The sequence below is a fragment of the Delphinapterus leucas genome, chromosome 2, assembly GCF_059928025.1.
Source record: "Delphinapterus leucas isolate spDelLeu-1000000601 "Yukka" chromosome 2, BTC_Dleu_Yukka2, whole genome shotgun sequence".
In the NCBI taxonomy this organism is placed as follows: Eukaryota; Metazoa; Chordata; class Mammalia; order Artiodactyla; family Monodontidae; genus Delphinapterus; species Delphinapterus leucas.
In genome coordinates, this window is record NC_143130.1 from 167928 (window position 1) to 182979 (window position 15052).

The 15052-nt window shown below is 38.1% G+C and overlaps 1 protein-coding gene across 1 annotated transcript in view; it reads left to right on the forward strand.

The window, feature by feature from the left end:
• Positions 1-14794, forward strand: part of RAB18 (RAB18, member RAS oncogene family) — a 33675-nt gene extending 18881 nt beyond the window's left edge. The window contains exons 3-7 of the mRNA XM_022580704.2: positions 3498-3559; positions 7491-7563; positions 8887-9005; positions 9079-9145; positions 12848-14794. Coding sequence (XP_022436412.1) covers positions 3498-3559; positions 7491-7563; positions 8887-9005; positions 9079-9145; positions 12848-13023 — 497 coding nt within the window. The 3' untranslated portion in view covers positions 13024-14794. The remainder of the gene's footprint in view (positions 1-3497; positions 3560-7490; positions 7564-8886; positions 9006-9078; positions 9146-12847) is intronic.
• The last annotated feature ends 258 nt before the right edge of the window (positions 14795-15052 follow it).

The following is a 15052-nucleotide window of genomic DNA, read 5'->3' on the forward strand; positions in this document are numbered from 1 at the left end:
TTACAGTGTAGTTGATATTACCTTTGGTAAATTTTCATGTCTCACTTATTGCTTGTTTCAAAGGCTTTATTGGTTATATTATCTAGTTTTAACTAACTTAACCTTCATAAAATAGGCGTGTGCCTATAAAAAGATTCCTGCAGAGGAACAGAATTGAATATTGTATTAAAAATGCAATCCCAAATGAACAACTAGAGAAAAGCTGAAGTGACAGTTCTTCTGTGATTTTGTTATTTATGATAAGAAATATATGTTTGGTTCCTAGCACTGAACTCCAAAAACCCTTGGATTTTCTTGAGTGATAAGAATCATTAAAGATGTCTTTTGTTTTTCTTTTCTTTTTTTTTTTCTTTTTTGGCTGCACCACGTGGCTTATGGGATCTTAGTTCCCTGACCAGGGACTGAATGAACCTGGCACCCAGCAGTGAAAGCACCGAGTCCTAACCACTGGACGACCAGGGAATTCCCAGGATGTCTTTTGTATTTTCATAACAAGCCTTTTTCAACCACACCTGAGTTTATGTTAATGATGTGACTTCTAGAAAGCCCCTAAGCATAGAGGCTGGTTGCCAGGAGAACCAACCATGTATTGGGTTGGCCCACAAGTTCGTTCAGGTTTTTCTGTAAGATGCTATGGAAAACCCAAACAAACTTTTTGGCCAACCCAATAATTAGAGGGCTGGAACTTTTCAGCCCTATCTTACCTCCCTCACTTCCAGGGTGCGGAGAGGGGCTGGAGGTTTTGTTTAATCACCAAAGGCAAATGATTTAATCAGTCCAGCCTCCATAAAAAAACCCCACGGGTTCAGAGAGCTCTGTGTTGGTGAACATGTGGAGGTACTGGAGGGATGGCATGCTTGGAGAGGGTATGAAAATTCTGTGTCCCTTCCCCATACCTTGCCCTGTGCCCAGATCTCTTCCCTCTGGCTGTTCCTGGGTTGTATCCTTTTATAATAAAATGATAATCTAGTAAGTAAGTAAACTGTTTTCTTGAGTTCTTTGAGCTACTATATCAAATTAATCTTATTGAGGAGGGATTATGGGAACGTCTGATTTATAGCCAGTTGGTCAGAAGCACAGGTAACAACGTGGACTTGAGATTGGACTCTGAAATGGGGGTGTGGCGGTCTTGTGGGACTTCGCCCTTACCCTGTGGGATCTATCTCTTAACTTCAGGTAGATCGTGTCAGAACTGAATTGAATTGTGGGACACCCAGCTGGTGTCCCTGGAAAGTCAAAGAATTGGTAGTTGTGGGAAAAACCCTACGTATTGGGTCACAGAAGTGTTCAATGTTGTAGAGGGGAAACACAGGAGTGTTTTTTCCTAAACAGTCTGCTTCTATTATGAGCTCCTTGTTTGTCATCCACATGAGGAGGTTGAAAAGATAGTTTAATCAAATGTAGTGAGAAGTTGGCAAAATAAGATTTATCAGAAATATTCCCACTGCTGCCACCAATAAGGCAAATTAACAGCCACTTGCAAAACAGAAGACCCAGACTTGGTGAAGAAGCAGTTTGAGCGTCTAAGAGCTAAAGAGATCAATGTCTGCACACAAGATCCACCAGAGGAACCAAGGGAGGATGAATGAGAACTGAAGGTCCTGTGTCCAGGAGAGGTACCCTCTCAGGTTGCCTGTCTCTTGACTTTGATGGTAGGACTCCAGGGGCAGTGTTTCCTGAGGGTGTTATCTGTAGCTTTCAAATCTAACATGTCAGAAGAGTAACTTGGAGACAGTTATTGATATGCAAATTATACGTATGACAGAGAAAGTCATTAGACTGCCAAGAAATATATGCAGGAAATTATAAAAGAGAAAGAGGATATTGGGGGAGGGAAGGAGAACACAAACATTCCGGGAACATTGAGTTTCTTTTCCTGGGTAGACTAGCTGGTAGCAGTCTGCCCTTGAGCAGATTTGTCTTAGGTGTTTAAGAATAGAAAAGTTCTTTCTATCTTCTCTGAAGAACCTTGAGAATTTAACTGTGGAGCATGTGTGACAAGCCGTCTCTCTGCGATGTCTACCAGTGGCCTTCATTTAGTACCTCTACCAAGTCAGAACCATTTCTTCATCTACATTTTCTCAAGTTTGGGTGTCTTTTTTTTAAGCTATATGAGTAAAATGTAAATAATTTCATATTTTTTATAAAAATGGTGTGGCAGATTTCTTTATCTCGACCTGGTGAATACAAGATTACTTAATATATAGAATTTTTTGTTTGTTTTGCCTCAAAGAAACTACACTTAGGTTTTCCTTGGACTGTGCAATTGGCACTGTCCTTTAACTCGTGGTTGCCTGACATTCTAGGAATGACTTCATCAACTTCTTTATCACCTTAGCCCAAGACACCAAACTGTTTTTTTTTAATCTTTGGCATGCAGAAAGACCTGGTGTAATGCATGTTTTGAAATGCGTTTTTATTACCTAATTTGTGTGTGTAATGGATTATCAGAAATCATCCAAGAATTACTAATATATTTCCATATTGGTGACAGGTGTTCTAGGAAGCATTTAGTATTTGAGCATTTACATATATCATCTTAGTTGTGGCTGTTTTGAATTAATTGTGATAAGCTAAAATCTTTTGAAAGTTTCTTTCCAAGTGTCTTGAGTTAATATTTTCCCTCTGGCCAGTGGGATAGACTGCACATTATTTCTGATACTCTTTTAAGACATGTGGGCAGTTACTGTTCATTTAAGCCAGATGGCATGTGTCAAGTCCTTTTCCAGGGCAGGGAGAGGTTTTGGGGGCTGCTGTAGTAGAGCCCAATGTGACTTCTTACAGAACTTGTCTTCTCTTCATATAAATCAGTACATACAGATTTTACTGTTCTTCGAGCACTCCTCTTTAACTTATGAAGATTCTTAAAGGATTGGGCATAAACGTTTTTGTGTGTAAATTCTCTTTTTGCAATTGTGCAGTAGCAAGTGATTATTGATAAGGTTATATAAAATGAATACTGTTTTTTAGGATAAAAACAAAGAATTCTTAAGGCGAGAAAAGAGGGGCCCTTTTATAATTTTACCAGTCTTCCAAGCTGCCCACAGCCAGAATCTGACTTAGGGTGTTGGCAAGCTGTGGACAACGCTCCTAATAATAGCTTAGGGGGCCCTGGGAAAGTGCCCCAACCCACAGTCAGCCAGAGATCTTCTCTACATCAGCACAGTGAACTCTAGCTCTTGGCTTTTAATGTGCCGGGTCGATCACCACCTTACACCTTACACTTTCATTTTTTTCAATAAAACGTTTGCTTTTTCAAGAAGTACAGGTAGGTGAATAAATTTTACAAGCATTTGGTTTTCATTTTTCTCGATTAAATTCTAAGCTGCTAAACTTTAGTGACACTTTTTCTTCTATCTTCACATCCATAACTCTAAGAATTCGGATGTGAATTTGGGCATTTAATAAAGTGGCTTTTCTGTTTCTTCATTTTCTTGGTAATTGATTTAAAATGTATGTTTTACTGGAATTCTTATCAAAATTTTCATTTTTCCAAGGTGTTGACTTTAAGGTGAAAACAATTTCAGTGGATGGAAATAAGGCTAAACTTGCAATATGGGTAAGAATTTTTAAAATGTATTCTGTGTAAATATTAAACTTGTACTTTTTGAAGAAGCAGAAATTGATGTGTGTAGTGTTCTAGAGGTGAATGAGCAATGTGTGTTTAATAACTTGGGAGATTTGATGTTGATTAAAGGATAGCCATAAATAGTTATATCTTATAATTCTGTAATCAGGCAGAGACTTGTTTTACTTACTCAGATTTTTAAAATATATAATCCCTTCAGAATATTTGAAAACAGAGTATTAAAAAAATCATCGTCTGCCAGAGAGAATCATTGTTATTGAATGTGTTTCTTTAAAGTTTTAAAAAGACAACCTGCTCTGAACTAATGCTAAAGACAGTTGTTGTGGAGAAGGGAATGAAGCGATAGAAAAAATGATTTTTCATGTTTGTTAGTGTAAATATCTATAAAATTTGAGCTTGCCAACTTTGGATTTTTTTTTAATACTGATGCTGAGTGTTTACTTACTAGCATCTTTTCATTTGCCTGGTAACCCAACTGTTCTGATCCGCATTCTCTGCTAACTAGACCTCTTCCTGGTAGTGCTGAATAAGGTAGCACTAGCTGCCGGAACGTCCAGGTTACTCAGTCTGCGTCCGTCTGCTCCTCTTTCCGCCTCTCCTTCCTTCCTTCCTTCCTATCTCTGTCTCTCCATCTAAGTATGATTGCTTATATATTAAATATATTACATATAAAATTTATAAAAATACACTCATAAGCTAATTCCCACATATGCTATAGTTAAATATCTAAGTATATTTTTATAACATGATAATAATATTAGGACTGGTCTGCAGTCATCAAATTGAGTCATACTTCGGTGGCTAAGTAGTAAATGCTGGCTGGGTGGGTGTCAATTACAGATTGAAACAGCAAGTGTTCATGCATTGTATGATCTCATTCATGTTAATGGCATTCTCTGAATGGCACACTATTTCTAACGCACACTTTATTCCAAATGACTGTGTGTCTTATGTTTTTTGTCAGTTTTTTTCTAAGATACAATGCTTTACATGATTGGTAGCCTGTTTGTCCCTTCCCCAAAATATGTTTACTATCAATCAGTACAGTAATGTCTAACAAGAAACAATTTGGAAAATGTTGGACTAGACCATAGTAAAATATATATTGAAGTTTAAGAATGCTCCCTTCTTTCCGAACTGAAGTGGAGCCTGATTTTCCATGTTTTTCTTGTTTGATTTATTACCTCTTCTGCCCTTGATCCTGCTGTGACATATACAATTTAGAATAGGATCTGAGGCTTGATGGTTGCTGTGAGATCTTACTTTCATACAAGAGGTTTTTTGTTTGTTTGTTTGTAATTTACTTTCTAGTTCCTGCTCAATAAAAAGGTTGGCAGGTATTACTGAAGTGACATCTTTATCATAGGCTTATACATATTTTTTAAATAAGAGAGGCTTCTCCTGACTGCAAGGATAATATAGTTTCATTCTAAAAAGTATAATCAAAATAGTATGAAATTAATAGAGAAGAAAGTTCATCTTTAACCAATGTCTGCATTTTAGTGAACATCGTATAAAATATGTCAGACACATGCACATTGTTACACGTGTTGTATATGCAACTTTCTGAAAGAAAGGATTCACCTGCTTGTCACCCTCCCCCCAACACACTATGTACATTGTTCTGTGTCAATAAATATAGAAGTACATCAGTTTAAATGACCATCTTAAGATATTTACACCGTTAATAGTTTTTCACAAAGATCAGAAGTGCTGTGATGAGCATACTAATTTTTACATCTGTGTGTACTTGTCCAGTTACTTTACAGTGTATACTTAGAAGCTGAATTACTGTCTCAAAGAATATGAAGACTTAACATTGGGGTATAGGAAAAAGGTCTTCTGTACTATATATTGTTAATCTTTCTCATTTTTACCTTTCTGAGTAATAATTTTTCACTTATATTTGCATTTCTTTTGATTAGTGAGCTTTTTTCTTGCATATTTATTGATTATATTTTAATGAATTTTCTTATATGCTTTGCCCTTTTTATATTAGTGTTCATCTTTTTCATGATTAAAGTCTTTACATAATAAAAATACTAGCTTTTTGTCATATGCCACATTTTTTCCACTCTGTCATTTGTCTTTAAAATCTTATTTAAGAGGAGTATACATTAATGTTCTTGTGTGTGTGTGTAATACTAACTCTGTCATATGCTGCAGATTTTTTCCCCTAGTTTGTCATTTACTTTCAAATCTTGTTGAGGATGAGTGTGGGGGGGGCGGGGAGAGAGCCTGGTGTTGGGGAGGAGTGTTCTTGCCATACCAAGGGTTCAGTATTTACATGATTAAATCAGTTATTTTCTTCATGCATCTGGGTGTCATGTCATATTTAGGAAGGCCTTCTCACTCAGGATTAGAAATATATGAATCTACTTCATGTAAATAAAATCAGCTCCTCTCCCACTTGGATGCTCCTTCTAGGATTATTCAAATAGAATAGAGTCAGGCCCAGCCCTGCCTCCTGTGCCCCCGAAAGTGCGGCACACACATCATGACCTACTTGGCACCCACCTCTGAGGTGGTTCTTCTCTACATCCTTCCCTCACTTCTACTCCCCACATTCTGTCATTTAGCCTTTCTAGATCTTTTCCAGCTTTGTCCGTTTCTGTCTTTAATAATCCTCTCTTCTCCCATCAGAAAATAAAACCACATATGATAAGCTCTGCTTCCTTTATCTTACAAAGATGTTGTTATGTACTGCAAATGCCTGTTTGAAGGCAAGCAAAGATCTAACTTCTGACTATTTAAACATACAAATTATATAGTTGTTATAAATTCTGACCCATCTGAGCTTCTGCTTGCCCCGTAGCTGAACTCACACTTACAGCCATGCGACTGGCGGTTGTTGGCATTTGATGTACGTCTTTCCTTTTCTTCAGGTTATTTTACATTAGCAGACTGCAAACTTTTTCTTAAAAGACTGGAAGATATTAGGTTCAACCCCAAGGTGGGCCGTACAGCAGTACATAAGTGAATGGGCCTGGCTGTGTTCCAGGAAAACTTTATTTAATAAAAACATATAATGAAACAGGTGGTGGGCTGAGGCAGCAGTTTTCCAACTGCTGCTTTGCTTAATCTTAGGTAGACTTGAGCCACAGTCCGAGGATGGTAGAAAGAAGACAGAAGGAACCAGGCCCAGAAGAAGAGACTTGCTAATTAGTTTACTCCTTTTTTTTTTTTTCAACAAAAGTTGAGCAACTATTCTATGGCAGGAATTTCTCTGGGCTCTGGAGTTAACCTGGTGATTGAGCAGATGTGGCCCCTTCCTTGTGAAATTTACATTTCCTAGCTTGTGTACGTCTTATATTCATTACCCCTAATATGAGTCAGAAATGTAATAAGGAGTGGTTTGGTTTTAATGCATTTTCCTGAAAGAAGATACATAGAAAACATTTTTTAAAGTACAACCTAAAAATTGCCTACTTAAAATAAAACACCCCTGTAATTCTCTTTAAATCATTGGTTCTCAACCTTGATTCTGTGTCAGAATCATCTGGTGGGAAGAGTATTAAAACTTCTGTCATACCCTAGTTAAGTCAGAATCTTCATGGGTTCAAGCTAGGCGTCTGTATTTTTCATCTCCCAGGAAATTTTATTGTGCCACCGGAGTTGAGAACAATGGCTTTCAATGAAATGGGTTTCATGTGTGATAAAAATCTTAAATTCAAAATTGTAGAAAACCTATACTTTGTTACATTTTTTCTAGAGATGAGGCAGTATTTGTTAGTTTTTATGTTACACTTGTCAGTAAAAAAAAATGTCTTATTTAAATTTTAAGTTTTAAATGAGCTTGATATTTTAATAATGCTGTTCAACTTTCTGCTCTTAAATTAGTATGTTGAAGGTTTTTATTTATACTTTGTTTTGTTTAATAATAATTGATTGCCACTTTTAGGATACTGCTGGTCAAGAAAGGTTCAGAACATTAACTCCCAGCTATTATAGAGGTGCACAGGGTGTTATATTAGGTAAGGTTTTACTTTAATATACTGTTTAAAAAATATTGTTTTATTACTGGGGAATTTCTAATTTTCCTTGTTTGTGAAGGTCAATAAGTTTTTGTTTCATTTTTCTTTATGGCTACTTTTATGTGACTTGAAGTTACATTAACTTCATGTAATATTAATGAATATTTAAACTTCTAAAATTTTGTTTCAGCCCTTTGTCTAGCAATTAAAAAATAAAGATCAGACACATGTACTAAGGAGTGGTTTGGATTTATGCATTTTCCTGAAAGAAGATACATAGAAAACATTTTTAAAAGTACAACCTAAAAATCGCTTACCTAAAATAAAACACCCCTATAATTTATCTGGTTTCAAAGCGCGTGTTGCTGAGGACATAATTGAGGACCAGTCCTCCTGTCATTGGTCTGTCTTAGAGTATTACCAGAAACCAATCTTCAGTCAGCAGCTTACAAATATTTACTGCCAGATTATAAAAGAAGGAGAGTGTTGGTTGCTTAGCGGAATCTGTTTTCTTAGTCTTGAAAAATAGCACAGAGCACTTAGTACTATTGATTTATAATCGCACAGAACTTAAAAGCCAAGTGTGGATTTTCAATGTAATTTATTGAAAAGTGCTTGTTCTTAATATTCCTGAGAGACTGTTTAAAATGAATATTGATCAATTGTAGGGAGAAATCTTTTCTTATATATCATGACTTGTGAGGCTTTGGTTTCATTTCTGTGAATTTGACAGTGACTCTCATAGTTTTGGTTCAGCATCTCCTAAGTTTAGAAAACACTTTAAATTAATAAGCTCTTTATTTAGTAAAATGCAGAGTGATGGGAGATGAAAGTGAAAACAGAGGAAGACGATCAGGATTCCACCCACTAACTTTGCATATTTTTTCAAATTTTCAAATTCTGGTCCTTGTGAGAAATAAAATAACAGGGTCATAGATGCTGAAATTTATGTAAAATTTTTTGGTATTTTGCCACAGATTTGAATCTAAACACCTTTTGGTTTTCAGACAAACTTTTTTTATTGTTATAAATGGAGACACAGCTGTTGTTTTGCTTAATTTTCAGTTATCACATAGGATATAATTTCATTTCTCTCACAACATATGTAAATAAAGTTGAAGTATGTATGTAAATGCATATATTTTTTTAAAAAATACACTTGTTTCTTCCATCTGGATCAGTAGGCACTGATTTTTAAGCATTGAAGGCTTAGAAAACAGACTTGTCTGTATAGTAATGTCAGTTCCTAGTACATATCAGAAATGTAATGCCATTGTTTCTTACTTTTGATATTTATTTAATAACTGATTCTTTTTATTCCAGTTTATGATGTCACAAGAAGAGACACCTTTGTTAAACTGGATAATTGGTTAAATGAGTTGGAAACGTACTGCACGAGAAATGACATAGTAAACATGCTAGTTGGAAATAAAATTGATAAGGTGAGAAGTCAGACACTTGGCAGTTTGGCTCTATATTTCGGTAGCTTTTCTTAATCTTTGATTTATCTTTTAGGAAAATCGTGAAGTTGACAGAAATGAAGGCCTGAAGTTTGCACGGAAGCATTCCATGTTATTTATAGGTAGGTGTGTGAATCTTTATCTTTTCATTATTAATGAAGAGTTTTTAAATGGAGTTTCTGTTACATTGTTCTCTTTATGAACCATAAAATGTGTGTATATAGCTCATGGTTGTCTTGTGCTATAAAACTAACCAACTGTAGAACCAGGTTCCTTATTTTTCTTTCTGTGAAAAAGAATAGGATCTCACATCATGTGAAGCCTTACAGAACACAGTCACACCATTCCTCTCCTTCAGGAAAGCCAGGAACCCAGCCCTGCAGTCGCACCTGCTGGTTCATGTGCTGGCAGCAGTGGCACCACCTGAGAGTTTGTTAGAAATGCTTCATTTCAGACCCTAGCCCAGTTTTTCTGAATTAGAATCTGCATTTGAGAAAGATGTTCATGTGATCTGTATGCACGTTAATATGTGAGAAGCACAGTAGAGCAAGTGTTGGCAAATACAGCACAGGCCAGATGTGGCCCCACTGTTTGTATGGGAACACACCATGCCCGCTCATCTGCGTTGCTGTCTGTGGCTGCCTTTGTGCTTCATGGCAGAGTTGTCATTACAGTGGAGGCAGTATGGCGTCAAAGCCTAAAATATTTACTCTCTAGCCACTTACAGAAGATGTTTGTTGGCCCCTTGTCTGGCATAGTGGACTGGCTCTACCAGTTGGGAGCTTTTAAAAGTTACACTCTCTGGGCCTTACTTATCACGGGTCTGAAACAGAGCCTCGAAGGCAGTTTATAAGAAACACCCTAGTTAATTCTGACGTGAAGCCAGCCTTAGGAATTACTGTTTTAGCTATTCCACTGTATTAGAACCCAGTAGGAATCAGGAAATGGAAATGGGAGAACATCACATATAAAGAGAAGTGGGGTGGTGTAAGTGGAAGGTGTAGGGAATTTTAGACAGGGATTGAGTAGTATCTCTACTGCTTACTCGCTAGGTGTCTTTCATTTCTATATGTTAGTTCAATATTTATTGAACACTGAGGATACAACAGTGAACAAAATGGTCCAACTTCCTGTCCTCAGGGAGTTTACATTCCAGGCTGGGAAACAGACTCGTATAAGTAGTGCTATGCAGGAAATAAAATATAGTAAGGGGAGAGGGAATGACCAGGGTGGGAGGTAATACGGAAAAGTTCTTTGAGAGAGTGCCATTTGAGCAAGAATTCGTGGTATGAAGATCAAGACAGAGAGTGTCTCAGGCTGAGAGAATAACGAGTATTTCCTGAGGTAGGAGCCAGCTTAGTGTGTCTGAGCAACAGGAAGGAAGCTTGTGCGCTGGAGCAGAGCGTGTGCTGGAGGAAAGGGTGGTGATGATGGGACAAGAGATCTTAAAAGGTCATGTTGGACCTCCTAGAATATGGTAAAGAAATGAATTTTATTCTAAGCAAGGTGGAAAGCAAGGGAGTAGTGCTGTGATTTGATATTCTTTTAAAGAGACTCATTTGTGTAGCAAATGGCCCGTGAGAAGCAGAAGCAGGAGGCTGCTAATTCTCTTGCAGTGGCCTAGATGAGGGGTGCTGGTGGCGCTGACTGCAGTGGCAGTCATGGCTGGTGGGAAGTTGGCAGATCCAGGAGATGCTTTGAGGGTAGAGCTGACAGCACATAGGTTGGGTGTGGAGGATAAGGGAAGAGAGCAGTCAGGATAAGTTCAGGTCTCTGGCATGAGCAGCTGGGTGAATGGTGGTGCCGTAACTGAGATGTGGAAGTCTGAGATGAGAACAGGTTTAGGCAGAGGAATAGGGAACCAAGAGTTCTGCTTAGACATAAGACCTGTCTTTCAGACAACCAGTGGACATCGTGGTCACTGGCATTTAGGTGGTGTTTAAAGTCATGGGACTGGAGCAATCACTACAGGAAAAACTGGATAGAAAAGGGCTGATGATTGAACGCTGGGGCACTCCAGCAATCAGAAGTCAGCAGAAAGAGGAGGTGCCAGCAAGTAAGGCTGCGAAAGATACGCCAGTGAGAGAGGAGGTGCCAGCAAGTAAGGCTGCGAAAGATACGCCAGTGAGAGAGGAGGTGCCAACAAGTAAGGCTGCGAAAGATACGCCAGTGAGAGAGGAGGTGCCAGCAAGTAAGGCTGCGAAAGATACACCAGTGAGAGAGGAGGTGCCAGCAAGTAAGGCTGCGAAAGATACGCCAGTGAGAGAGGAGTGCCAGCAAGTAAGGCTGCGAAAGATACGCCAGTGAGAGAGGAGGTGCCAGCAAGTAAGGCTGTGAAAGATACGCCAGTGAGAGAGGAGTGCCAGCAAGTAAGGCTGCGAAAGATACGCCAGTGAGAGAGGAGTGCCAGCAAGTAAGGCGGCGAAAGATACGCCAGTGAGAGAGGCGGTGCCAGCAAGTAAGGCTGCGAAAGATACGCCAGTGAGAGAGGAGGTGCCAGCAAGTAAGACTGCGAAAGATACGCCAGTGAGAGAGGAGGTGCCAGCAAGTAAGACTGCGAAAGATACGCCAGTGAGAGAGGAGGTGCCAGCAAGTAAGGCTGCGAAAGATACGCCAGTGAGAGAGGAGGTGCCGGGAGTGTTCAGTGTCCTGCAGGCCACGTGAACCAAGTGTTTAAAGGAAGAAGGCGGTCGGCCACATCAAATGCTGCAAGGGGTCAAATGAGAAAAGGACGTTGGATTTGACAAGGCACAGGCTTTGGTAGTCTTGAAAAGAATAGTTTCCATGGAGTGGTGGGAACAAAAGTCTAATCAGAGTAGTTTGAAGAAAATTTTGAGATAAAGTGGAAACAACTTATATGGACAACTCTTTGTGACAGTTTTGAGAGAGTAGAGAAACTAGGTGGCTACTGGAGGAGGTGTGGGCTGGAGGGCAGGTTGTTTGGTTGGGCGGGTGGGTGTTTAATGAGACGGACAATAATTTTGGTGGGCTTTGAAGCTGACTGGTATAATCCAGTAGAGAGGGCACATGATTTTTCAGTGAATGAGAAGGGATGGGATCCCGGGAACTAGACAAAGGGGGGCCTCAGACGGCAGCCGGGATGGTTCACCTGTTGTAACAGGAGTGAAGGCAAAGCCTAAGGTTACAGATGTGGGTGGGCTGGGAACCCTGTCAGTGGGATGATCAGTAGTTCTTGCCAGGTTGTCTCGGGTTTTCTCAATATAGAGCTAGATCATCAGCTGAGGTAGAGGAGCTTTAAGATGACGGAATAAATAGTTATCTCAGACTGGAAAAAAAGGTAGTCACTGGGGAAATACAGGATTGGGGAGCAGGGCTGGATTGGGGAGCAGGGCTAAGTGTCCACATGCGTCTCATGAGCATAAATTTAAAATGGGACTAGTGTTCATGGTTGTATGTCATTTATCCAACCACCTATTGCTGCTGGGTCCCAGGCACAGAGCAACCAGATTGTTTAACTTAGAGCCTAGATTTCCTTATTCTAAAATGGGAATGATACCTGCTTCAGGGGCTAATTTTAAGAACTAAAAAAATTAAGGAAAGAACTTTGGCGTAGTATTTGAGTAGGGCTTTAAAATTTACAACTCTATCACAAAATCTTGGGCTTATATACCGCTAGTCTTATAGATAGAACTTAAATAGCTCAACTTCGAGAGTTGCAGGAAATTTGCTAATCTTAAACCTGTGGGGAGAGATTTGGCTTTTTATATATCATCAGCTGATATTTCTGCTGTAATAGTTTTCCAGAAAAACGTAGAAATATGATCAGAAGAGAATATACTCTGACATTTTTCCTTGAATTTCAGAGGCAAGTGCAAAAACCTGTGATGGCGTACAGTGTGCTTTTGAGGAACTTGTTGAAAAGATCATTCAGACGCCTGGACTGTGGGAAAGTGAGAACCAGAATAAAGGAGTCAAACTGACACACAGGGAAGAAGGGCAAGGGGGAGGGCCCTGTGGTGGTTACTGCTCTGTGTTATGAACTCTGGGGAGCTCCATCTCTTGCATACTTGATCGGATAACGTCATCTTTCTGTATATAAACTCTTCAACTGCTATTTTAGGGTCCTTGCAGTTTGCACATATTTGTTTTGTATCATGGCAGTAAATACTTGCAAGAAATCCCACTTATCGACTTTTCCAGGTAAAACATTATGGTAAGCATGCATAGTTTGCAATCTGCAGTTTTTTATGTAACATAAAATAGGTGTACCTTTATAAGTACATTTGATTTTATGATTTACATTCATCATGTGGTTTTTTAAAAATCCACTTATCTAGTGTATGTTGATACAAGGTCTATTTCTGGTGTCCTTTTCATTTAAATACTCATCAATTACTGAATTAATTGGTATGTAGAACTCCTAGGACCACTGAGAGACATACAGGTATCATCAAACCTGGCAAATTTCCCTTGAGAAATAACAAAGAGCATGATTCCATAACTTTTCTAGGATGTTTGCTGATGGATTCTCTTTTAGTACTAAGCAAATTTCTCTTTACAGGATGTAGCCCAGGCCAATTTATAATTAAATCTCTGTTTGTTCTGATGATGCTTCTAAAATAGCATCGATATGTTAAAGAAGTTTGGTCTTACTTTTAATTTAGTTCACAAGTCGCTCAGTTGCTTAACTGGAGTTTTAATTCTGTGATATGTACATGGGATTCATGACCCTTTGTGCAGCATTTTTGCTTATGTGGTATTTGACAGGATGGCAATAAGGTTTCCCCCCATTTTGTTTTCAGAAGGACAGGAATGGTGTGTTTATGTAACTCATGTAGTACTTTGACCACTTTTAGAAACAACACCTTTTTCCATAAATGTTGGTGGTGTTTGTGCAAGCACTTCAGTCGTAGCTTGTGTAATGTTAATGAATATCTGTATCTTATGACTTCCATAAATGGCTAGTTGATACTCAAAAGCCTACTTCTGTGTTTTGAGGGTTGGGGGAAAACACACTAAATTATAATTTGAGAAAGGCATATTGCTTCCAGATTTTGATGTGTGTGGGAAAATACTGTTGCAATGAAAATCTTGGTAATTTACTGTAACAAGTAGCCAATAGTTTATCAAAACCAACTTGTACAGACTAATAAATCTTTTCCACAGTATTCAGTTTTCTAACCTCTTGCTGTTGTACACTGTATATTTTTTCACTCATATATTTAATTTACATTGATCTCTGCTATTTTAAGCCTCCAGATAAGTAATTTGTCCTTTCAGGCAGGTTACTCTAATACCCCTCAGTAAGATTAATAAGAAATATTAATTTCTAGGCAGTTTGTTCTCTGTATACAGGTGCAAGTGATAAACATTTTTGTGGGTCACCGTTGCAATATATGTGATAATGGGCTGAAATGTACATCTTCACATAAGAAAACCTTACATTCTACGTGGTTCACACTTGTTAGACTACATTACATTTGATTAAAGGTTTTCTGCATTATGTATGTTTTTACTAAATATGAAACATATACTACTTTAATGTTGGAGAAAGATAGCTAACACATGTACTTAACGACTTGTTGTTACATTAAAACTGTAGATTTGTATATTTATGTAGTTTCTGTATTGACATTTCTGTTTATTGCTTTTTGCTCCTTGAACTATATAATACTCTTTCTGTGCATTGGATTGTCTTGATTTGGTCAGAATTTGGATACATATGAGTCACTTAACTTTTAACAACTAATTTTGTTTGATTTATATTGTAACCTTTATAGTTTTTAAATAAATATAGCCTGCTTTCCCTAGATGCATTTGTGCAGGAAGTATTATACATTTCCCTATTACTCTCATCAGCTGAGGAAGTCCTGAATACAGTGTTATTCACATTGTCACTATTTTGTTGCAAGCTTCTTGTTTCATAGTGTAGGTTTTCTAAGTGAAGTAGTAGTAATATCTAAAATTAGTCACTTAACAGGATTTTGTCAGTTCTTCATTTCTCAGTCATTTGTAGTAGTTTTAAAGTGCCTTTTGCAGATGGAGAAAATCAGAACAATTAGAATATA